We start from the raw sequence: 25,964 nt of genomic DNA on the forward strand, positions 1-25,964 counted from the left end.
TGTGTTTTTACACTTATTTTTTTTTCTAATCCTGCACATTTCCTTAATTAATTTTCAATTAAGCTCCTTTTTAAAATTTTCTCTTTGTTTAAGCTCCTACCCATGCCAGTTAACGTGCACCACTTTTCCTTTGCTAATTTTATCAAGTAACACAACTCTCCTTGGCCTATTGGTTGTGAGCTTAGGCTTCCAACTAAGAGGTTCAGGGTTCGAGTCTATGTGTATGCGTTGTGCGTGTGAGTTTGCCTTAAATGGCCTAAATGTCCCAAAAAAAAAAAATTTATCAAGTAATTTAATGGGTGTATTTTTTATCTTTGTTATATACGTACAAATCACTTTAATCATATTTTGTCATGTTATCAATGTTGCTTATAATTTAGCAGAGATGAAGCTTCAGTTCTGAAAAGATTCTCAAATTCTGTCATGTTACTATGTATTTTCTTCTAAATCATGTTAAGTCACCGAACAAGAATGTCTTGGAAAAGTTTACTTGCTAAAGAGACTGTATAATAACATGCACATTAACTTGATGTAAACTTCATCACGAAAAAATATTGGTTTCTTGGATGCGTTTATACTATTAAGCATTTTGTTGTAAAGAAGGGCACGAACAACTGACTACCTGCTTTATTTGATGTCTGACATTATAGCCCCCGCTTACCATAAAATCAACCATTGCATCTTCCCACCAGGGTAGTAAGCAGTGTAGGCGAGTTGCCTGCAATTCAGTGCCACTTTTTAAAAGTTATGCTATAAATGATTAAAAAGTTTTCAATGAAATATCTGTGATCTGAACGTGACAAAAAGATTATAGAACATGCTAACAATAATCAATTTGAAAGAGCCTGTTATTTCTTTTAATTTTGATATACTGGGAATGACTTCTTTCAGATAAATTTTCACAAATGGTGCATGACCTATCAAAATTTTATCAAATAGCTAATACTTGTTTCAGATGCTTAAAAGCAAGACGCGTCCTACCACTGCGGGCCAAAAGGAAGGGTTGACGCAGGAAGCCTTGATATCGTTTGAAACTATCACAATCAAAACAATAATCCAATGAGATATTTTTTGCTTTGCTTCACTAGGTCTCGTAGTTTTATCCTCAACCACAACTTTCCAAAAATTTCACATATCCTTGAATTGCTTTAAGAAAAACATGCTTAATTTTAAAAATCCTAATAAAACAAATATCATTACAAGTTTACAACAAAAGGTGTCCAACTAGTTAAGAGTTCAGCTTTAACTCTAGGGAAGTTGCACCAAGTGGACAAAGCAGATGCCTGCTAGGAGAAACCGAATAATATCTAAATAAGAGTTTAAGTCGTGAAAAAGGCATCCGCATAATCCATTAGCCTAAAGATACAAACAAACTAACCTTGGGCTCCGAAAATTCACGTCACAGCCTCCTCTGCTTTCAGAAGAGTTTTAACGAATTAAGTTCCGAGGTAAATTTTCAGAAAGCATATTGGGTTTGTAGATAGGACACTACCCAGAGATTTTGCCCTCATTTTGCGAGTGTTTTATGATCCGAGTTCTGGTTTCCGATAGGTGCAAGCCTCTATATTTAATTACCCCTCTCGATACATAGAGTGAACTTTTTTTTTTATATAGATAAAACCCACTGTAGGGGCTTACACGTTATATTAAAAAATTGTTACAAAAGTCCTTAAAAGGAACAATTAGCTCACTAAATGCTCAAAGAGCCCGAATAAGATCCCATGGTTCCATCATCCCGAGCCATCGTGGTCCCTTGTCTACTCAGTTAGAGGAGGTAGTCGACCCAACCTGACAAAAGGATCCTTGTCGGCAGTCATGGATTGCTTCATCCAAGGGTACCTTGTAGACCTAATGTGGATATTTGTCTAAGAGAATATTTTGAATCCACCTTAGCTAACAGAGAGATTTGTGCTCTATCGATCATATCCTATTGATTCATATCTCAAATATTTAATGTAATTGAGGAGCATATGGGCTCTAACAATGACTGTAATATAATGATGTCATTTTGCAACAAAACCACCCAGTTCAAAGGGTCCCGATCATAACTGTTTACCTGCGAGGCTATTTGGCGGCAGAATGCACAGTGTGGTGCCATTTGGTGGCAAAACTGGCAAACAAGTTAGATCACACATGTCACGTCCTTACTCTCAAGAAACGGATTGAGAATGAATCCTAGTGATATTCTCAACTAGATATTAACTCTTTGTGAGCTAAAGTTTCAAATTTTTCCAGCTGGGCAAATTGTTGCGGAAGGTGGATGAATATTTGACTTTAAGTACTTGATGAATTATTTCATTTTAAATATTTTAAATTCTGGTATTTTTGGATTTTTTGAATTTTAATGGCATTTTGGAGGTATTTTTATGTGTTTAATGTCCCCTCCGGTTGAGATTTTTTATCAACACGACCATTATCGGGGTTTATAGGCAATATTGTTTTATTAGTTGAACATTGTTGACTATGTCTTATTTGCCGACAAAGGATCGAGTTTGTTATAGACTTGGAGCCTTTGGTATATTCTTGAGAATTAATCCCTCCTGTTGAGATTTACATTCAACACGACCATCATCAGGGCTTTCATGGGTTGTTAAATTTTTATTGATTGAATCTTATCAATTATGTCTACTTGCCGACAAAGGATTGTTTTCAAATCTAAATTCCTTCCCTAACCCGTGTAGCATCTTCAAACATCACGTGTGTATCTGCAACACGCTCGCAAGAGCCCATCGAGTATATGTTATTATATGTATATGGCATAATGCATTCACATGTGTGCATAATACGATTTTTGAGAAGCAATTTTAGTGTCAAATGACATACTGGAGTGAAACCCTCTACATATTGCAAATACGGGCGGTAGAATATTTTGGAGCATAATTGCAATGTCAAAAGACATGTTTGAATGAAACCCTCTGCATCCTACCAATGCATGCAAGAGATCACTTTAAATTATGATTGCACTGTCAAATGAAATGCTTGAATAAAACCCTTTACATCTTAAAAATACATGTAGGAGGTCATTTTAACATGTAACAACGATATTAGATGACATGCCCGTGTTCCATAAGTTATGACACGTGTATATTGACTATATTAACATGTAAATGCAATGCATTTGTTACAATTAAATGTATCTCGCGATGCTAGATAATATGTTTAAATGAATTGTCATTCATGTTGCAATGCGTGTATGATGACATTTTAAAATATATAGCACTAATCAATTGTGTGGGCAACTATCACTCAAAGATGTGCAAAAACAGGAATCTTGGAGGAATCGGGATTGGGAGGTTGGATGCTTGAGGCGTATACATGAGATGAATATTGAAGTGGATTGAGTGGAAGGAGATTCATGAAAGCAGTGGGGATTGCGAACGGCTATTGACATCGAACGGGATCGGAGTTATAGCGTGAGGAAAAGAGGAAGATTATGGCTTGTGTTGCTTGCGGCAGGAGAACCGGAAAACAATAGGTCCATTCGGGTGAGGAGAATGATTTGATGGGTGCAGATTCGGCTATAAGGATTCAAACTGATGGATTAGCTGCAGCTAATCGGGAAGAGGAGGAGACGTTCGAACGAACCGGTTCAGCACAGTGCTTGCGGCTAGATCCCGTTGAGGTCGAAAGTGTAAGAGGCTCTGGAATGCGAGCAACTAGATGTGCGACGCAGTGACTGAGTGGATCGAAATCGGAAGCTGCAACTGTGTGAGTAGTCCGGCTTGTCGAACTCAGGCGTCGGGTCAACGGGTTGTTCGAGTGGAAGGAGCTGGGCACAATTTGAAGGGTGACTGACGATTTGGGGAGGTATTTTCGGCTGTTTGAGGAAGAGAACGTTGATCGAGTTGCGGGAGTTTGGTTGGAAGCTCGATGCGGGGGTTCGAATAGGGAGATGGAGGCTTGTGAAGTTTGGCCTGTGAAGAACAAATGATGGGATTGAAGTCTCGAAAGCTTGAGAAGGTCCGATTACACGTGAAAAATTGAAAACGAAACATTCGCTTTATTCCCATTTAAAGACAAGCATTTAGCAGCAATTAAGTCGAACGTCATGTGAGAGGACAGACGGAGGTCGCTTGGAGCTTATCATCGACGTGTTGAGCTCGCCGCCAGACGTCCGGGTTATAATGCGAGGTACGTTGTTGGATTTGATTCAATTTTTTTATATTATTATTATTATTATTATTATTATTATTATTATTATTATTATTATTATTATTATTATTATTATTATTATTATTATTATTAAAGCTACAAAAATCGGGATGTGGATTTTTGCATCAATTTTCACGTAATTTCTTGAAATTTGTACATCTTGTCTTGAAAATCGCATTGATTCGCGCACGTGAATTTCATTGGACAAATTTACAAACCATTTTGAGTATTATTCTCGACACTTCGAGTGGAACGATGAAGTCCATTTTGCGATCGGACATCGTTTGGGCAACGTCACGTGTCAATTTTGGGTGTCGGTCGTCCCTTTTGACCGATCTCATCCGATTTGACTGTGAGGATTCCCTCTTAGACGAATTCGATTGCAATGGTGGAGTGGTTTTGATAAACGGATGTCATTTGGCCTTTTGCGCACATCTATCATTATTTTTGTCGTTGATTTCACTCCTTTTCATTCGTACTTGGTGTGTGGATCAATAATGTCATACGAGACAAGTGTTATATAGTGGGAGAAATCTCTTGAACGTGTAAAGGCTACCCTAAAATTCTATTTTTCTAAGAAATGATTATGAGAAATATGAAAGATTACTGACAAGAATGTTAGTTTCTTAAATGAAGAGATTGTAAGATCTCCAAGTATAATGAGGCAAAACTGTTAAACATAAAGGTGTTTTATTTTGTAATAGTCGGCAATATAAATCAAAGTACATAGATTGACCGTATTCATCATATTCTTCCATATTGGCATAATGATGTGAATATGTGCTTATTATTGAGTACACCAATAGTTCTTGGCCTACGCAGCCTACTCCTTACGTGTATTGTGCAATACTAGTATCAATTTGATGTGAGGTTTCAGAGTTGGTATATCCAACTTTTTCTTGTATCTTATTTGCAAATAAATTTCACATCTTATCGTAACATGTGTATTTAGGTCTTTACATCTCATTAAACCTTTTTTAGGACATGCTAGCAGGCACATTCGCCTATTGTACCACTTTGCATATATGAAAAATGGTTATTTTTATATTTAAAATTTTGAGTACACAATTGATTTCTTAGCTGTGCTTTGTTGAGTAAGATTAAATTTTGAGGATGAAGACCATCTAAGTTGGATCGACCATAATGATCTAAGAAAAAGCAAAGTTTGTCTTGAATCATGTAAAAATTCAAACTAATATAGCTATGGATCAACCACCAATCGATGCACCTTTCCCTTATTAATACCAAGAAGAGCATGGAACATTGATGGATAAGAAGTACGAAATCATTTCATGTGGGGAGTTTAAGAGGAAGAACCCAATAGACAAGGATGAGGCTTGAATGTGAGGCATTTCTCTCTCTTCCTTTCTTGTATGTATATATGTGATAACCTTTTTATTTTTCGTTATGTTTTCCAATGGCTAGCCAACAATGCATGGATCTTTAAAGGTGAAGAGGTGAGTCACGCATTTATAAGGATTAAAACATTATTTTTTCAATTTATAGAAGTTTTCCTTTTATTTTTGAGGGGTAGAAAAGTACCCCTTACACTTAAGGGAAATTTTTATAAGATGGTGGTAAGACCTACAATGCTTTATGGTGCAAAATTTTGGCCATTAAAAGAGAAACGTTAAATTAAATAAAGTGTTGCAGAGATGAAGATGCTCAAGTGGATGAGTAGCTTTAGAGATAGAATGTAAAACGAGTATATACGTAAAAAGGTTGAGGTAACTCCAGTTGCATATAAGATTAGAGAGAGTAGGCTTAGATGGTTTGGTCACACAAAATGTCAGCCTTCTGATGACCTAGGAGAGCAGAGGTATCAAATTTAGCTTATGCCAACAAAGGTTGAGGTAGATAAAAAAAACTTGGCTAAAAAATATTAGAAATGACCTTTTTTAGTATATTTAAATGAAAATTTGACTCTTAATAGGATATAATAGAGAAAAAGGATTTACGCAACCGACCCCACGTTGTGGGATAAAAGCTACATGTTTTTCTTTTTTTTTTTGTAATTTGACAATTATGATCACTAGTAAGTTTTTGTATGAAGATTAAGTTTGTGGATAATTGAGGTACATGGAGCACATTTTTTTTAGTAAGGGAGGGAGATAAGGGTATGTCTCATTGGACTGCTATTGTGGTATGAAAATCATCAGTAGTGATAATTTTCTTATCACTCAAGCAAGGAGTGTAGTTGATGAAGTGGATAGTGGAATATATCATGAAATATGTGGCTCCTTAGTCAATGATCTATAAACCTTTCAAATAATTTCTAAAGACACTTAATCCAAAGGATATATAAAACTTACCTAAAAGCGCAAGAGAAGAAGATGCAGGTACAAGGGATACTAGGAGTTGTTTTACCTTATCAATATCTTCTTTGTTGAGTTCTTTAAAGCTGGACTGCATTTATGGGTTGGGTTGACCTGTTGTATGTTAGCTTGTGATATCCCTTTTTGTCCACTTCTTTGATTCCACTACTTACTTGAGGGATTTTCATATAACTTCCAACATGTCTCATTTGTGTTTCTTGAATGCTTGCAATAACTGCACAAAAGGGAATCTTTGTCTTTAACTTCTAAGGAATCCTTATCTCTTTCCTTTCATAACGCTTCTTTGCTTGTCATCATTGTTGAACCTTCAACAATCTTTGGTTCTAACACTATTGTTGACTTGTAATAAAAAAAATCATCAAAAAAGATCAGAATTCCATACATGCTCGCACGTCATCGCCATCCTTTGCACGTTGTAGACACGTCCGCGACGCTCCTCCCACGTCACACAACCTCACGTCGTTAAATAGCCGAAGAAGCAAGGCATTCAGCTCTTTCTCTCTCGCTCGCTCTCTCCCATCTCTCTCTCGTTTGCTTCTTCATTGCCGATCGACCACCCTCCCTTGACGATTTTCCCTTCCTGTCGATGCGAAAGTTCCAACATTTTTGATCGGACGAAAAGACAGCAGCTCGCTGCTATGAGGGTAACCTTCGCCCTTTGGCGCACTTTTTCAGCTCCTTCGACGTTGTTCGACTTGTCTCCTTCAGTGACCTTCCCTTCCAGTCGGATCGGAAGCAACGGGAGCCGCTTCTTGTGAAGGATCAAAAATTACGACACTTTGGCCAGAAGCAACAACGCGAGCTCATTTGCTCAGAATGTAGCTTCCTTCTGCACCGCTTCCTCGGCTCGTTCCTTGTCGTCCGACTTTGTCCCTTCGACGACTTCACCTTCCTGCCGAATAGGAAGTTGTGATATTTTTATCGGAAGCAATAACAGGAGCTCGCCATTTGTGAAGGTAACTTTCTCCCTTCCGAGCGTTTCTTCGGCCAAATCCAATAAATTTGTTGAACCAGAGAGGAGGGTTTTAATTCATTTTAATTATTATTAATTATTTTTAATTATTATTTAATTATAATTATAATTAATTAGTTAATTATAATTAATTAATAGTTAGTAATTAATTATTAATTATAATTGTTTGATTAATTTCAATTAATTATAGTTAATCATTACGACAATGATAGCACGGTAGTAGAAAAAACTTGATTCTTCCTTTTAGTTGCAAGCAAAGAGACTTTTACTTCAAGATGTTCGATATAACTTCCAGGCATGCGAGAATACTTCACCAGCTTGGTCGAAACTTGCTCCCTCTCTTATCCAAGATGTGCACAAGAGAGGCCGCAGGTACAAGAATAAAGGATTCCAAGTTATCGGTCCCTTACAGACATTCGGCTCTTCCCAAGCACACGCACACAAAAAAATCCTACGCTCAATTCCGCTTCTGCGTAGGCAAGAACGCGCACAAGAGACTCGGTTTCCTTCATACGCACGAGGGTTCCAGCTCACTCCTCTCCACTTGGCTTCCTGTAAGAGACATACGCACGAGAGATTATGGTCCCTGCTTCTTCTGGCCGCAAGCACGAAACAAAGGGCATGAGTAGTTTGGACCGCTCAACTCTCGTTCGATCTCCAACGCCAATAAAGACCGCTTGCTCCTCTCTACTTCCTTCAATTCGTATATCCCAGGAATCGAAGAAGCCAAGGTCCTGTCCTCTCTATACGCAAGAAGATTTGGCAACGACAATGGAAATGAAGGCCAGTGGTGGGACTCGTGGATTATATCTCCTTAAGCTAGGATACCATGTTACACTCAGAGAATTCGAGAAGAAAAAGACTTAATTTTATTGCACAAAAACATCCCTATTTATAGATATATACAAGATATATTAAAAAAAAAACCCTAATATAATCCTTCCTAAATCAGCCCACTCAACTATGGAAAGAGATCGGCATGATCATGGTGAGCCTCGCACAGATCCCCATCCTGATCATGGGATCAAGTGTCAAGGGTCAACTAAGATTTAACAATTATCAATGCTTCAAGCCCAATTTATACCAAGCATAAGTAAGAAAAGTAAAGGCAAGCCAAACAATGCCATGAAGACAATCTGAATAGGTTAGTTGCAAGACACTTAAAAATGTCATAATCACATTAATGGGGGACAAGAAGTAATATCCAGCACAAAGATAATAATATAATCCATAATTTAATATTTAATAAGTTGAGCCAAGAAACTAATAGAAGTGAAAGGTTTTGGATCCCAGATGCTCATAAAAAAAACAATGAATGACAAAATAAATAGCTTGTCAGATAAATATGACGCAGAGTTTGTCAAGAAAACACATAAATATTGAGCTTTTAATTTATTACAGGATAATGCAAGTGCAGAAGCTTTGTAGCAAGAAGTAAATTTTTTTGTAGATTATTTCGTTTTTTTTTTAATAAAAAAGTATATTTTTTCGTAGTTTTTTTTTTTAGTATATTTTTTCGTTATTTTTTTTTTTTTTTTTTTTTTGTAAACATACTGATATTGTACACAGAAAATTCAAATTGAATAATTCAAATCTCACTAAAATGAAAAAAAAAAAAACAAAGAAGACTTGTTCAACCTTAAAAAATTAACACAACTAGAAGCATGCACAAACAGCTATTCATGTGTCTTTGCTACCAAATGTACCAGTCCAAAGAACAAATGAGTACTCCTTACATTTGTCCAGTCAAATGATTGGCTAAGTGAAAGTTTCTTGAATGCCAACTTACTAGCGTAAAATCGCAATGGAGTGCTCTTTAATAAGGACACCTGGGAAAGAAATAAAAAGATACGAGGAGAAAAAAATTATTTCAAAATTTTAACCCTAAGATATTATAACGTTGGAAATCTAAACTTATTACGGAAGATATCAATAATAGTTACAAACTGGATTTGTGGAGTAAAAAATGAACCAACATTTAAACAGATCTTACCCCAGCATACGCTAATGCACGCGGCAATTTACTAAGAATTCCCGTGCCTTCTGCGTATACACTTGCATCAATCAGGACCAACCTGGTCACCTGACAAAGAAAAAAGAAACCGTGGTATATTCAAAGTACTTGAAATGCCAACTACAGAACATATTAGGAAATGGATAATTTTTGAACGGTGAAGGAATGATATCAAAAGATACTTGAGACTTCAATGTTATAAAAGATTTTAAACCGACAACATATAAAGGTAACTGCCAAGCAGTCTAAAGAAACAATGAAGTAAAATTAATTCAAGGAATGATAATTTACTGCTTCAGGGTGATTCACTACAAAGTCAATGGCAACCGCAGCACCAAGGCTTGGCCCTACTAATACCATTGGTCGTTGAATATGTGATCTCCAAAGCTGCTAGGAAGAGAATTCAAATCGTTAGTTCTCAAATAATGCAAGAATGGAAGACAAATATGTGATACAAATGATGCGCTCATAATGTTTCCACATGTAGAATGTAAGAACTCGACCATTATAATCATTAGCCTTACACCAATTACTTAGAGGCGGCTACATGAATCCTCATGTTTCATACATCTAGTAAACATTATCTAGCATTAAAATCATTCTTCGCAAATTATTTAAAATATTACATACTCTACATCATGGAGGATTTTCAAAGGTGCACTGCCAATCATCGTTAACAAAAAAACAAGAATGGATGATTATTAAGTGGTTAATCAGAAGTCAAGAGTGGAAAATGTATCAAATTTTCTCAAAATGCAGCACAAAAGACGGGCAAATCCTCAATATATATTTTAAAGCAAATCAACATCAGTTATATGAAAGCGGAAGAGGCGCATACAAGCAAGCCAATTCAAAATAATATACTAAAATTGCAGAGTTACCTGATAAAGGTGTTCACGCTTGGCAACCACGCCAGATGATGGAAGCATTTCTATACAAAAAGTTGGATAGAACTATTTCTAATAGTCCAATTGAAAGAGCAATAAAGTATATATAAAAACAGGAAAAACGATTACTCAAATCAGAAAAACCCCATCCAAGGATGTCCACAGCCCATGTCTCGAGACCAGAATCCTCAAGCAACGGATAAGCATACCTCCATTCTAAACACGAACTGCAGAAATAGTTTAGTTGAACTTTGGATCAAATGGTGAAAACCTCAAATGCCTACGATAGAATTTCATGAAAACAATGGTCTCACAATACATTTAAACCAAATCAACATGACTGTCTGAGTAAGGGGTAAGATCATTTCCAAATCTAATCAACATGACTGTCTGAGTGCTTAAACTATGGACAGCAGAATAATTTATTATGGCAAAAAGTAACATTTAACTCCTGAAATTGATGTATAATATGATGAAATTTTATATAGCGGTGGTCAAAAGAATAATTTAATTATGGCAAAAAAGAACTTGTGGCGCCTGGAGTTGAGTTACATTATACTGAAGCTTCAATTTAGGGCTCATTTGGTTTCTTGTAGATAGAAAACATGGTTTTAAAAGTATTAATTTCCTTCTCACTTCTTTTGTATGTGAAAACAAAATCAAAATAATTCAAGGGGCCTAAAGATGTTTGTTGATTTTAAAGCCAACATTGATTTCTACTTGTACATTGATAGGAAATACTTGAGTTCGCAAGTAACCCTAAGGGGATACTTGAGTTCGCAAGCAAACCTACCACTAATTGGAGAGAAAACAGCGAGAAAAAAACAAAATCTGGGCTAAATCAGCCCCAAAGTAATAGATTGCGATAACGAAACAAAGCACAACCAACACAAAAGCAAGATACAAGAGATCCTCAATTCGAGAGGAGGATCGTCTCTCCCAAATCTCTAGACAAGAGAGTCTAGAGCCCAAACGCCAAGAAACCCTAATTCTCAATCAATCAAAACATGAATCTCCCTAATTCCCTCATCCCCTTTAGTACAAGATCTTTCCTAATTCAATTTCTCTCCCAAACCCTAGTCTCCCACCTCCTTTTGAATTTTCAGTTGATTGGAGCAGTGGGGCCCGTCCCCTTGTGTAGACCAAATAGAGAAGGCGGAGGTTTCCGCCTCCTATAGACCAACGGCCCTTGGGCCAGCTGGCTCTGGACCGGTTCCATGTGAATTGATCTAACAATACCGCCCTCCCAAAGAATCACCTTGTCCTCAAGGTGAAAATCTGAAAACTGATGTTTAATCCTCTCGTATGGCTCCCACGTGACCTCGTAATCCATGAGGTTCTTCCACTTGATCAGACTTCCTTAGTTCCATCTTCGTTCTGATGGACCCCCTCCAACTTTGAGGGTTCCAGAATCACCTCTACATCCTTAGTAAGTGTCGCTGGTAGCTCGGGGTTGGCTGTGTAGTCACCAATGGCCTTCCTCAACTATGAGACATGAAAAAACAGATGTATAGTCGCCGAGGGTGGTAATTTTAGTCGATATGCTACTGCCCCAATATTCTCCAGCACTTCATAAGGCCCAAAATACATTGGAGCCAACTTTTCATTCCTCCTATTGGCGACTGTCTTCTGTCTATACGATCGGAACATCAAGAATACCCTCTCCCCTATTTCAAATTGGATGTCCTTCCTATGCCCATCCGATTGTTTCTTCCGAATTTGTTGAGCTCTCAGTAAATGCCTCTTCAACTCCTCTAGCACTCGATTCCTCTCCTCCAAGTACTCCTCTACTAACGAAACAGGGGTACTGCTATTCCCAAAGTGCACCAAGTTTTATGGATCCCGTCCGTACAACACCTTGAATGGGATCTTCTGTGAAGCAGAATGAAAGGATGTGTTGTACCAGTACTCATCCCAATATAGCCACTTAACCCATAACTTTGATGTCTCTAACACAAAGCATCTCAGCTACGTCTCCAAGCTCCTGTTGACTACTTCTGTCTGGCCATCTGTCTATGGGTGGTAAGCTGTGCTCCTCTTGAGAACTGTCCCCTGTAATCTGAATAACTCCCTCCAAAAATGACTGAGGAACACCTTATCCCTATCTGATACAATCGCCTTTGGTAGTCCGTGTAATCTGACCACCTCCCCAATGAAGGCTGATGTTACGGTCACTGTGGTGTAGGGATGTCGGAGGAGAATGAAATGGGCATACTTGCTCAGCTTGTCCACCACTACTAAGATCACCGTGAACCCCTCTGAGCGGGGCAACCCATCTATGAAGTGCATAGATATCTTCTCCCACACTCTTCCCAGTAGATCTAACGGCTGTAGTAATCCTCCTGGTGACATGGTCATGCACTTATTCCTTTAACAGATCTCACATCTAGCGACCATCTCCTCTACATCTTTATGCATCCCCTTCCAATATAGCTCCCCTCCTAGCCTCCGGTATGTTTTTTGGACGCCAGAATGGCCCCCACAGCGCTTCCGTGAAACTCTTGGAGTAAGTTTCAAATGTAGATCAAGGTCCAGGGCATCACAAATCTCCCCTGATATAGCAGTTTGTCTCCCTTCAATGAGTACCCTGGGTTGTTACCCTCTTCTTTCAGCAAATCTGACTTGATCTTTCCCAAGTTTTCATCTCTAGCGCTTTCCTCTCTGATGGCCTCCCAATCAAGCATCAGAGGAACAGATAGTGTCACGGCCTGCAGCTCCCCCATACATCTGGACAAGGCATCTGCCGACTTGTTCTCCACTCCTGGCCTATACTGAATCTCAAAGTCGTACACAAGCAACTTGGACAGCCACCTTTGATGCTTCTCTGTCACCATCCATTGTTCCAGCAGATATTTCAAGCTCCGTTGATCTGTCCTGACAACAAAATTTCTCCCCAGTAAGTAGGGTCGCCACTTCTGGATGGCCAAAACGATGGTCATTAATTCTCTCTCATAGACTGACTTCAGCATGGCTCTAGCAGTCAAAATCTGGCTGAAATAGGCAATGGGCCTACGATTCTGCATAAGCACTGCCCCAAGCCCATATCCGAACGCATCCGTCTCTACAATGAAGGTCTGAGTGAAATCTGGCAAGGCTAGGACCGATACCGTAGGCATCGCCTTCTTCAGGCTCTCAAATGCTATTGTGGCCACCTCCCCCCATAGGAATCCGTCCTTCTTAAACTGCTCAGTGAGTAGTCATGCTATGGTGTTGCACCCCTTTACGAACCTTCTGTAGTAACCTGTCAGTCCTAAAAATCCTCTCAGTTCCTTCAGATTCTTCGACATTGACTACCTTAGCATTGCCTCAATTTTGGATTGATCTGCTGTCACCCCCTCTTTTGACAAAACATTACCCAAGTACTCAACACTGACTTATGCGAAACAACATTTCTTCAAGTTGGCCCTCAGCTGATGCTCCTGCAGTACCTCTAGCACCCTTTTTAAATGCTCCCAGTGCTCCTCTGTCCTGCTATAGACTAAGATGTCATCAAAAAATACTAGTACGAACTGTCTGAGATAAGGTTTGAAAACCTTAATCATAAGGGCTTGGAACGTAGCGGGAGCATTGGTGAGGCCAAAAGGCATAACCAAAAACTCATTATGTCCCTCATGAGTTCTAAAAGCTGTCTTGGGCACATCCTCCTTCTTCATCCGAATCTAATGGTAACCTGATTTCAAGTCTATCTTGTTGAAGATCACTGTTCCACTCAATTCATCCAATAACTCATCAATAACTGGTATGGAAAACTTGTCAGGTACAGTCTCCTTGTTGAGTGCTTGGTAGTCCAGACAAAAACGTCAACTATCATCCTTCTTTTTACCAATAGAACCGGACTAAAGAAAGGACTGATGTTGGGTCTGATAATTTCTGTCTCCCGCATCTCTCTAATCAACCTTTCTATTTCATCCTTCTGGAATTGAGGGTAGCGATATGGTCGTACACTGATAGGCGACACTCCCTCCTTCAACACGATGGCATGCTCCTGCTCCCTCTGCTGTGGCAATCCCTGAGGTGGCTGAAACACCTCTTGGAACTACTGAATCAACGGTTGAAAGGAGAGGGGCATGTCTCCTCCCTCCTCTAGTTTCGCTCCCTCCAAACCTGCAGCTCCACCAAATACCCTCCGCCCGCCACCTGAATTTCCCTCACCATCGTTTTAAGAGATATCAGGGATTTGGATAGCCCCGCATCTCCCTTAATCACCACCTTCCTTCCATCCACCATCAACTCCATCGTGAGTGTTCCCCTATTTACTTTGGTGTCTCCCAAAGTTTGTAGTCATTTCATCCCCAGGATGATGTCAATACTCCCAAGCTCTAGCGGAATAAAGTCTTCCCTCACCTTATCCCCTGGATCGTCAATCGCACTCCTCCGCAAATCCCCTGACCTTTCTCCACCTTCCTCGTACCCATCATCACTCCATAATAACTGGTGTCCACCAACCTCACTCCCAATTGGTCGACGACCTGGGTGAAAATGAAATTGTGAGTAGCCCCACTATCAATCAGCACCACAAACTCCCTGTCCTCTATCTCTCCCTTCACCTTCATGGTGTGATTCGTAGTGAATCCTACTACTGAGTTCAAGGAAACCTCAGCCGATCCAAGTGTAGCTTCTCCTCCATCTCCTCCTCTGTCTCGGTGCTTGCACCGATGCCCTGGTGTGTACTTTTCATTGCAACGGAAGCACAACCCCTCAGCCCTCTTCTCCTGCATCTCTTTCTCTGTCAATCGCTTGAAGTTTCCTCCATTTCCTCCTTCTGTCTTCTCCTTGGTGGCCTCTCGACTCCCTTCTGTTGCAGGAAGCACAACCCCTCAGACCTCTTCTCCTGCATCTCTTTCTCTGTCAATCGCTTGAAGTTTCCTCCATTTCCTCTTTCTGTCTTCTCCTTGGTGGCCTCTCGACTCCCTTCTGTTGCAGGACCTTTAGGTGCAAGATGAGTGGTCGTCATCCTGTACGTGCCCTCGGTGCTGTTACTCCTGGCTCCCTTCTCCAAATTCCTCTGATTTTCCACCAGTTGGGCCAACTTCATGGCCTCCCCCAAGTCACTAGGCATCAAAACCTTTATTGTTGCTTGGATCTCTGCATTCAGCCCTTTCATGAAATTTCCCTCCAATACTGTATCTGAGAGTCGCTCCACCCTGCTAGCTATGTGCTCAAACTGCTCCCGAATATCTACTACGGATCCCTCCTGTGTCAGAGCAAAGAACTGTTCATAAAAGTCTCCTCCCCGATCGGTTTGAAAATGCTCTATTATGCAATCTTTAAATTCCCTCCAATTCCTGATTGGCATCCTCTGGTCTCTCCACTGAAACCACGACAGGGCTTTCCCTTCCAAGCACAATCCCGCTGTTGTCAACTTCTACTCCTCCGTCAACTCATTGACGGCGAAGTACCGCTCTACCTTGTAAATCCACCCATACGTATCTTCTCCTTCAAACATGAGCATCTTCAACATTCTCACCTTCTGGTTGCCACCATTTGCCCTTATTCTTCCATAATTTCCCCGTTCCCAAGTGCTAGGTCCACCCCATGTTTCCCGATCTTCCCTCGCTCTGCCATAGCTCAAACTCCCTTCGAAATCCTCCTTTCTTCAAAATCAGCACCTCAACGGCCATAGTATCCCTCCAAGCGTTCCCTATATCTTCCTCTTTCATCCCTCTGGACAGGCTCCAGATGATGTATTCTTCCTCCTTCCACGATCTCCACCTCATCTTCCTCCCTACAGATTTCAAAATTCTTACTTTTTCCTTCCACTCCTTTTGCCACTGAAGCCGCCGTTTGATTTTGAATCTCTAACATTTTCTTCATCAATCACGGAGGTCAGCGACTTGTCCCTCCACGGAAGAAATCCTTTCCTCGACCGTCGTTTTGATTTGATTCATCTTCCCTTCAAGTCTTTCCTCCAAGGCATCCACTTTTTTGGCCGCCATCACAATCCGGCGTTTGTAGATTAACAAAAAACAGACTTTGGAGTCAAAAAACAACAATTTCTTCCTATTTGGAGCGAAAAACTGCTGTGGAATCCGTCGAAAACAGCCCTCCATTGGTCCCGAGAGTCGCTCTGATACCAACTTAATAGGAAATACTTGAGTTCTCAAGTAACCCTAAGGGAATACTTGAATTCGCAAGAAAACCTACCACTAATTGGAGAGAAAACAGTGAAAAAAGAACAAAATCTGGGCGAAATCAGCCCCAAAGCAATAGATTGCGATAACGAAACAAAGCACAACCAACACAAAAGCAAGATACAAGTAATCCTCAATTTGAGAGGAGGATCGTCTCTCCCAAATCTCTAGACAAGAGAGTCTAGAGCCCAAACGCCAAGAAACCTAATTCTCAATCAATCAAAACATGAATCTCCCTAATTCCCTCATCCCCTTTAGTACAAGATCTTTCCTAATTCAATTTCCCTCCCAAACCCTAGTCTCCCCACTCCGTTTGAATTTTCAGTTGATTGGAGCAGTGGGGCCCACCCACTTGTGCGGACCAAATAGAGGAGGCGGAAACCTCCGCCTCCTATAGACCAGCGGCCCTTGGGCCGGCTGGCTCTGGACCATGAACCGGTCTAACATACATCTAACCAAATGATGTAATCTAGTGAATTCACCATTTGTAAAAAGATGTTCATTAACTTCAAGTGACCAAATGGAAGATTTTAAAGCCAACATTGATTTCTAATTATATCTAAGCAAATGATGAAATCTACTGCAGTTGCCATTTGTAAAAATATTCTCTCAAACTTCAAGCAACCAAATGGGCCCTTGATTAAAAAAATAATGGATCAATCAGGTCATTGACTACAAGAGTTTTTTTTTTATCTAAATACGGTACATGTGTTTACATATGATCTAGGCATATTTTAACGTTGGGCTACGTTTTCAATGCAAGAACAATCAAGGTACACATTTCTTTTAAAAGGGAATTGGCATACCTGTCGAAACTATGAAGGAGAACAACTGGTTCTGATTTATGCTGCTCTACCGGCTTGACACAGCTACTCATGATAGAACTTTTAGAGAAACTGAACTGAAACTTGCAATGTTAGTCACAAAAAAACTTGTAGCAAGATATGATGAAGAAGTTACCTTTTATACAAACAAATAGAAGACACAAACTGTTATGTTTTAGGGTATTTTTTCAGTTGGCCTTACTAATGTAGTTTACTTGTGATTGCAGTTTGTAAGTGATTTCTGCAACTGTTCAGACCTAATTTACAACTTCTCAGCTACTGATCATAATTGTATAATTACTAGATGACAGTAAACATTATTAAACAAGTTATAGTAATCATAAAATAGCAATTAATACTTTATGAGACTAATCATAGTTAATTATTATATAACACCTGGCAGCTAGTCCCTAACGGACACCAATAGCAAGCTAGCAATGATAAAAAAATGTTTATTTAACCACTACTAAGTATAAAATATTATTTAAGGGTTTGTTTTTTAAAATATTATTTATATAATAGTTTGTTACATTAATAATATAATGTTATCAGCAAAGACCATCAATGATTTTTATCTTGCTTTCTTTAGTTTTTATTTCATTGGTTAGATAGCCTTCTAAATGTGGGCAGATCTGATCATTAATTTCATTTATAAAATTTGTATTTATTGATATTAGGGAACCGAATAATTGACATCAATTAATAACATGATATTACATAGTAGATGACAGCGAATCAAACAACACTGAAACCAATTAGGAGTTAGGAAAGTGTAATGCATTAGTTGGAAAATTTTTTTATAAATTTGATGGGCCAAGTTCAAGCGCTCATCATGCCCAAAAAAGTAAGCATTTAGTTATATCTACAATAAATCATTGATTTCAATTAATAGCTGGTTTTTTTTTTTGGTAGAATTGGAGCTGATTAAAATTAAAAAAGAATCATCACATTGAAGAAAATAAAGAACTCTAGAAAATAAAGAATAGAGTTAATCATGGATATATGATGATTTGATCACATGTATCATAATGCATGCACGAGCTTCATATAAACTAAAACAAGCCACAAATTATAAATACACAAAAATAGGATAACTCATCCACGTAATAACCACTAATTACAACGGATTTTTTTCTACAAAAAGGACAAGGGGCCTTCCTACGGACAGTTCTTCCATCTTCTTTATTGATGGATGCCCTAGTTATCGTTGTCACTCACACTACTCTAAAACGTACTAGGGACAACGATAGAGGGACTCAAAGTGTCCAAGTTATGCTTGTCTTGGGCTCGCAAGCAAATCCACCTTTGCTTTCCTCCCTTAATCCCTCGCTCCCTGAATCACTTCTTCGAAAGATTCACTAAGAGGGTTGTAAACCTGGGACCAGCACTGTGAGAACCACGCATCCGTTCTCCCCTGACTTGTCGTGGGACGAGGAAGAAGATCCCACGGCAGGCGCTCTCACTGCAACCCGTTCTATCGAGCAACGTGCTTGATACAGCAAAAAGCAATCTTCATCGCCAATTTCCCACCACGCATCCTAATATAATAGCCTACGGCCAAAAGACCAATCTTGACGCCAAATTGGGATTAACCCATGCTTCTCTCTTTGAGAGATTATTGGGTCAGGACATCAGATACAGCTTATCATTCGGTACTGTGACAGCACCGAGTAATATTAAACTTGATATTGTCGAGTACTGAGTTTGATACTTCACAGTACCAAGCAGTACTGAGCTCGGTACCAAGCTCAGTATCGAGTAGAGGGTGATGTAGCGCATTTTCATGGGGCTATGAATGTCGTCCGGTGTCCGAACCCAATAATCTCCCCCTATTCAAGGGCTTTTTTTTTTACATTTTAGATTAAATTTACACATATCAAATCCAATATCTCTTCAACAATAACCAAACTCCCCACCAAAAAATCAAATGAACTGCCTACGTGCCAGCGCTGTTGAACCCACTTCGTTGAATAATAGTCCGAATCGACCGCTGATGAGCCGATGAAAGCGCCATGAGTCAGTGAGTCGTGGGCCTAGATTTAATGGAAGTTGGCCTTTTCTATATTGCTTAGTGATTGCTGTCAAAGTCTCGACACTGCGACAGCCTTTTCCAAACAAAAAAAAAAGTTTCAACATCACACGTTTATGTCTTATTAAAAAATTAATAAATTAATTAAAGACGTCAATATAGTATATTAAGTAAAATAATGAAGAATAAAAAAATATAAAAAGTCAACAATTAATAAGAAAATGTTATATTTAAAAGAAACAAATAAAATATATTTTTATTGTTAATTTTTTATAAATATTTTTATAGTATCTTAATATTTCTTTAATTTAGATAATTAGTATATAATTATTTTTAAAATATATATTCATCTCTTAGATTTTCAATATATATATATATATATATATCACTGTATCCTCGTATCTACTTTAATGATTCATAGATCATGCTAAAAATCTAATGTGAATCATACCAAAAACAATTTATCAAATAAAAAAAATCACTCCAAATTTGTTGAATTTAATAAGCATTGATTCCTACACAACAATTTAATCTTTTTTTAGGGGCGAGCAAGCTACAAGTGGGCTTTTTAAAAAAAAAATTGGGTACCGAAGAACAAGTTGGGATTCAAATTCAAAGAATTGAAGCTAACTACAAGGATATTTATTAACTAAATTATCTAACACCCATGAATATGACAATTGATAAATCTTATCGTATCATATACATTGATCATTTGTTTGATTATTTTCTGAAATAATTGATCAAAATAATATAATTTAATCATTAATAGAGCTAAAATAGGATTAAAAAAGAGCATAATTTAAATACTCAAAATTATGTTAAAAAGCTTTATTAACATTTGAACTAATTAAGTTAAATTTATACACATATCACATGCACAAACTTCAAGTATATATATATAGCCAAACCCCCAACCACCATATCAAAATAAGCTGTGCATCTAAGCTAATTTTAACTAAACTATGCCTAAAATAGACACCATGCAGTCCCTTAAACTGATGAACAAATCTACCGACACTTTTTTATGGACACTTAGTTGAATTATACAAACGCAGCATTTCTAATCACTAAATTAACCAACCCTTGATGTACTATTCATTCTAATCTCGCCTCGTTTGCATCATGTGCACGTTTTATTCGGTCTTTTTTCAAGCAGGCGAGAATGCCGAAACAGTTATCAGAATATAAGCATGGCGTAAGGCTCGCTCAATGGTCTAATCGATCGCATGCAGTAGATTGAGACGGCAATCAGGTCACACAACAGGAAGATTCCTTGATGAGACAATTCAACTGGTGGAGTCAAGAGAAGCTCAGAGTGGCTTTTACCTTCTAAATTTTATTAAAAAAAACCCTATAAACCCTCTAAATTTTAGTAACTTCTTTTCATCCATCTCTCTTGAACTAATTCCCCTACTCATCCCGAAAAAAATACTGATCACCCTAAACCCGTCCAGGTAAGATATCCCGAACAAATTAGCATAACCCAAAAACTCAACATTACTACGCAGACTGATGGGTTAGGATTATTAATCCGATGCATTTTCCACGAATCTAACAATTCAACATTAAACCCAGAAATCCCGACGAAAGGCTCAAAAGGCGAGAAAAAGCAACCAACCCGCTGCATTTAAAAGCACTTACCTCCTAAGCCATCGCGCTCTCTCCACAGGAATCCTCTGTATTCTCTTGGCGAACTCCCTCAAATGCCGATCTCTAATCCTCAACCTCTTCGGTAGAAAAGGAAGGAGATCTCGATTGCAAGCCCTAACACAAGCCGCCATACCTCTGCTAAGCCCGTCGCCGCCATCAAGATCACCGGCATCCTTGTCAGTCTCGCTCGCTACCCGCTTTCCTGAGCACATGGCATGGCTCCAAACCATTGTTTTTATATATAGCACCTATCCGGAGCCAACAGGTTCACGTACTTTTTCTTTTTTCTTTTTTTTTTTTGGGCGGGGATTTTTTATTTTTATTTCTCGCAGGAACGAGATTTAAATAGAGGGATGGGATTGTACGCGTGAGGACTTCATCAGGAGTCGGCTTAAAGCATAAAAAATGGGAAAGCTTACGGAGCACCTGAAAATTTTAATGAAATTACAAAAATTCTAAATTTAAAATATTAACAAGGAATCTATTATTTAAATAATTAAATTAAATATTTGAGTCGGGTCGGATTCGATTTTTAGCCTTGAGCTTTCAAAATTATATAAAATAAATATATAATTAATTTAAATTAAAATAATTTTTTTGCTAAAAGTTATTTATAAATTATTTAAATAAAAATTAATATTAACATTCATTATTTAAATAAAATACCTCATTTTTATATTAAAAAATTTTAAATTTTCTTGTGGAAACACAAATAATTTTTTTCAATATTATCTCAATTTTATTATTACTCTTCAAGCTAATATTAGTCAGTAAAAAAAAAATTGATTATAATTAAAAAATAAAAAATATAATATGTGAAACTTATATTTTTATAACACTTGACTTTATATTTTTAAAAAGTCAATACTTACTTATATTTTCAATAAATCAAATATTTTTTCTCAAAATAAATGACAAATTATTATTTATCAACTGACATCATTCTATTCAATATAAAATCAAAGTTAAAGAAGATAATTAAACAGATAAAATGATAATTTACTATATACTTATATTTTTATGTGTCATCAACATCAAAAATCAAACTTGATTAGGCACGATCTCGAACGCAAATATGTATTTGGAAACTTTAAATTAAAATTTTCGATCATCCAAACTCCAATTTCAGCAAGCTTATTAGTAAAAATTGAACATCTCGAGAGACAATCCTAATGACGCCAAATTCAGTCAATCAGAGCCAAATGAGTCCAATCAAAGGACCAATAACACTCTTAAAAGCTTTAAAACATTAATTTGATGACCAAGCACGATATCCAAATATGACTGTCTTATAGTCGAATTGAGTGGCTCGGGGAGAGAATACAACTAGCAAAATTGACATTCTGAATCTTGAGGCACTTAAATGCTCGATAAATACTCTAAGAGCAAGGAATCACTATGAGTCGTGTGATAGAACACTACTAAATCTACTTAAGATTTCTTCATATTTATTGAGATGACACTCCAAAAAAATTATAAATAGAAATTCATTCTTCACTTGAAAGGAGGAGCGAGAGGAGGAATAATATAAAAGCTCTAGAACTTGAAAAATCCTAGAGATCCACTCAGACCAACACTGTCAATGAATTAGTACCGCCAAGCTGGCACTACATAACCTTTGCTTGAACCAATCCTATCAGACTTCTTCCGACAGACCATCATCAAACCCACTTTACAACCTCCGTTGCTCGCCGACTATAGTCCCTCCGACCTCCGTCGCCCACCAATTAAGATCCTTCCTCTATATCAACATCGTCTGCAACACGAATCTTTCAACCTCTGTCTCTCGTCGACTACAGTCTCTATTACCATCATCGCTCGACTACATTTTCTAACCTCCGTCGCTCGTTACTACAATCCCTCTAGCACGTGTTCCCCACCACAATCCTTTCGACCTCCGTCATCCTGCCGACTATGGTATCTCACACACGTCACCCGATCGAACAGCTTCGTTCGACCTCTGTCGCCCACCGGCTACGATGCCCCCAACCACCGTCACCCGACTACGTTCTCTAACCACTACCATCCAAATACGACCTAAGCCACAAGTAATAAGCAAATAATATCTTATAAAATAGCTATTATCATTCTCAAACTATTAATTGTAACATCAGTTTTTGCTCCAGTTGCGTCCGGACGAAGTTGGATCGTCCGGTACGATCGGTACAGGTGTTTAAGGAAAACAGTTCTGGCTGCATGATCGTCTGACGAATGGTCTCGGACAAAAATTTTCCAGAGGATCGGTCCGGGACGATAATTAAATACTCCTTCTGGACGACACTTGTCATAAGCCAGATCAGTCCCGGGACGAAGTGCGATTGTCCTGGGTAGCGAGTCGTCTGGATATATCATAGAAAAGAGATTATTTGAAAGAGGAGCAGGAAAAGCCAAGAGAGAAGAAAAAACGAAGGAAAAAGTGGAAAAGTGATTTTCGGGCCACGCGAAAGCTGTGATTTCTCCGAGAGAATGTTACAGAAATTGTTGTACGCAAGGTAAGGCACATTCCGCCTTTCTCAATTTTTAGAACGGCGCATATTTTCTGTCCGGATTTCATTTTGTTAGCGATTTTCGTCCGTATTTTCCGACTGGTTCAGTTTTTACCGCGTAAGTTTTTGTATGTTGTTGACGTGCCGAGTGTGCACATTTTGGTTATTTTCTGGAGATTTTTGTCCGGATATTTTGAATTCGGCGGTGTTTTATTTCGACTGTATTTTTCTACGATGTCTAAAAATGTTGTGGCAGTAGAATTAAAGTCTTGCAATGTTGTTATCTATATTCTGTGCAAATTTGGTATTCTGTGATTTTTCAGGAAAATTGTGTAAATTCCGTATACAGCCGTTGTGCTGCCCGATTTTTGTCTGATTTCTGAATTCGTCCGGATTTCTTGCTATATATATGCTATTAAAAAGGGAGATATAAGGGGCCTGGATCCTAAGAGATTCAGTTAGTGTCTGGGAAATCTGAAATGAGCTCAATCTGAAATCTGATATCTGTTCTGTTCCGGATCCGATGAAATCTGTTCTGGTGCTATAAGCACATCTGTTCTGGTGCCGTGAGCACATAAGCATATTTGTTCTGGTGCCGTGAGCACAAAGGGAGGCATAAGGGGTCAGAATCCATAGAGATTCTGTCAGTGTCAGGGAATTTAGTTATTAATTATAATGCTATCTGATATAATCTGATTCTGATTTCCGTATCTGTTCTGTAAGCAAATATGATTTCTGAATTTCTGTACGATATGATTTGGTCTGATTTGGATGACATGATTTTGATACTATTCTGACACGATTCTGTTCTGTTCCGATATGATCTGAATTTCTGATTTCTGTACGATTCTGATTCTGTGGATCTAATCAATTCTGATTTGATCTGTTTGTTCTGATCCGTACGACTCTGATTTTGATTTGATATATTTTCGTATAAGTTCTGATTTGATTCTGTTATGATTCGAGATACGATTCTATTCCGATTTCTGAGTGGATTTTGGTTTGATGTGTTTGGTTTTGGATTCTAGAAGTTTTGATTGGAGGTTTGTTGTTTTGCTGAGCTGTTGAGCTCACTCTTGTTTTCTTGTGGATTTCAGGTTCTGGGAAAGGGAAGAAGGTCCAGGAATAGATTTCAGAGTCTGATCCGTAGGTATTATTTTGTACTTTTGATTTTTGTACAGACATGGCTCTTCTGCTCTGTTTCTTTCTGTCTGAGCCATGGTATGTAGTTGTAGATGATTGTTTAGAGAAAAAGAAAGAAAAATATATATGTTTTGTTCCGCTGCATTTGATGTTTCATAGTAGCTCTGAGCGTCTGTTTTTGAGTTGAAATATTTGGAAGAATCAGTTTCGAAACAAATTCCAAAGCCAGATCCTGGTCTGTTTGTTCGTTAAGCTGGTCACGGCCTGGTGCGGGCGGGATCCGTCTCGGGTCGGGTCGTGACAGTAATGTGCTTTATATAATATGTATTTTGTTACATTGAGCTCACACCCTCCTCCAAGGAAGGAGCAATTATTAGGTCCTTTCACTGGATGTAGAAGAAGGTTCGGTTTTAGGCAAAAATAGGTCAAAAAGTGCAAATACCGAGATCCTGGTCTGTCTGTTCGTTAAGCTGGTCGCGGCCCGGTGCGGGCGGGATCCGTCTCAGGTCGGGTCGTGACAGTAATGTGCTTTATATAATATGTATTTTGTTACATTGAGCCCACACCCTCCTCCAAGGAAGGGCATGATTTGTAATTAACCACCAACACTAGTGAAATCAGTTCAACTGGGCATGACCCCGTGATTTTTTTCCCTTTATGAAGTTTTTCATATAAAAAATTTTGTCTCTTATGAACACTGCACCCCTACTCTTTTATCTATTTGTGTGTTGGATCTTTATACAAAGCTAGGACGCTAAACTTTATATTCCGACAAAACTCATTTTTCCTTTGCAATTATAGGTTCCGTATTACCAATCGGGCTATTTTTGCATTCTTCATGCCAAATAATGATTTAGTATTATATGTTGATGACTTTAATGGCTATGTGTTGTTTGTTTGGATGATAAAAAGAAATTGATTTGAAAAAAAAAAACGGGGCACTATCTTGTACTCAGCCTAATATGACATTTAATGATACATAAATTTTGTTGAATTGGGTCGTGACACCGGCAGCAATGGTCCACCAGCAAAGGGTTGACGACTGTGGCGAGCCAGAAAATTTCCGACAACAACTATCGGGTGGAGGTTCGACGATAATAGCTAGGCGAAGGTTCAACGACAATGTTTGGGAGGCAAAAGCATGACAACGATGGATGCCTGATGGCAGCGATAGAAGGTTCGTCATTGGGCTGAGGTTTGACAATGATGCCTAGGCAATGAAAATATGATGGTGATATCTAGGCAGTGAAAGTCCGACAACAATGGTTGGTTTAAGGTCTAGTGGCGGAGGTAGGGCAAAGGTCTAGCGGCTGAGTTTTGACAGTGATGATCAGTT

At 38.4% G+C, this 25,964-nt stretch overlaps 1 protein-coding gene across 1 annotated transcript; it reads right to left on the minus strand.

Moving 5' to 3' along the window:
* Positions 1-619: 619 nt before the first annotated feature.
* Positions 620-21,063, minus strand: LOC110096784. Its single transcript, XM_028697974.1, has 8 exons — positions 21,014-21,063; positions 17,300-17,397; positions 10,492-10,589; positions 10,357-10,406; positions 9,767-9,862; positions 9,455-9,544; positions 9,251-9,290; positions 620-718 (listed from the first exon to the last, which is right to left on the minus strand). The coding sequence occupies exons 2-8, from the start codon at positions 17,368-17,370 to the stop codon at positions 669-671; spliced, it is 495 nt and encodes a 164-aa protein (XP_028553807.1). The 5' UTR covers positions 17,371-17,397; positions 21,014-21,063; the 3' UTR covers positions 620-668.
* Positions 21,064-25,964: the final 4,901 nt, after the last annotated feature.

Source organism: Dendrobium catenatum, unplaced genomic scaffold (assembly GCF_001605985.2).
Source record: "Dendrobium catenatum unplaced genomic scaffold, ASM160598v2 fragScaff_scaffold_1023, whole genome shotgun sequence".
NCBI lineage: Eukaryota > Viridiplantae > Streptophyta > Magnoliopsida > Asparagales > Orchidaceae > Dendrobium > Dendrobium catenatum.

Coding starts and splice junctions, on each gene's coding strand:
- LOC110096784 (XM_028697974.1), bottom strand. CDS start 17,370: ATGAGTAGCTGTGTCAAGCCGGTAGAGCAGCATAAATCAGAACCAGTT. Junction 10,407..10,491: donor ATGGGGTTTTTCTGATTTGA/GTAATCGTTTTT, acceptor CTTTTTGTATAG/AAATGCTTCCATCATCTGGC. Junction 719..9,250: donor TCCATTGCGATTTTACGCTA/GTAAGTTGGCAT, acceptor ACTGAATTGCAG/GCAACTCGCCTACACTGCTT.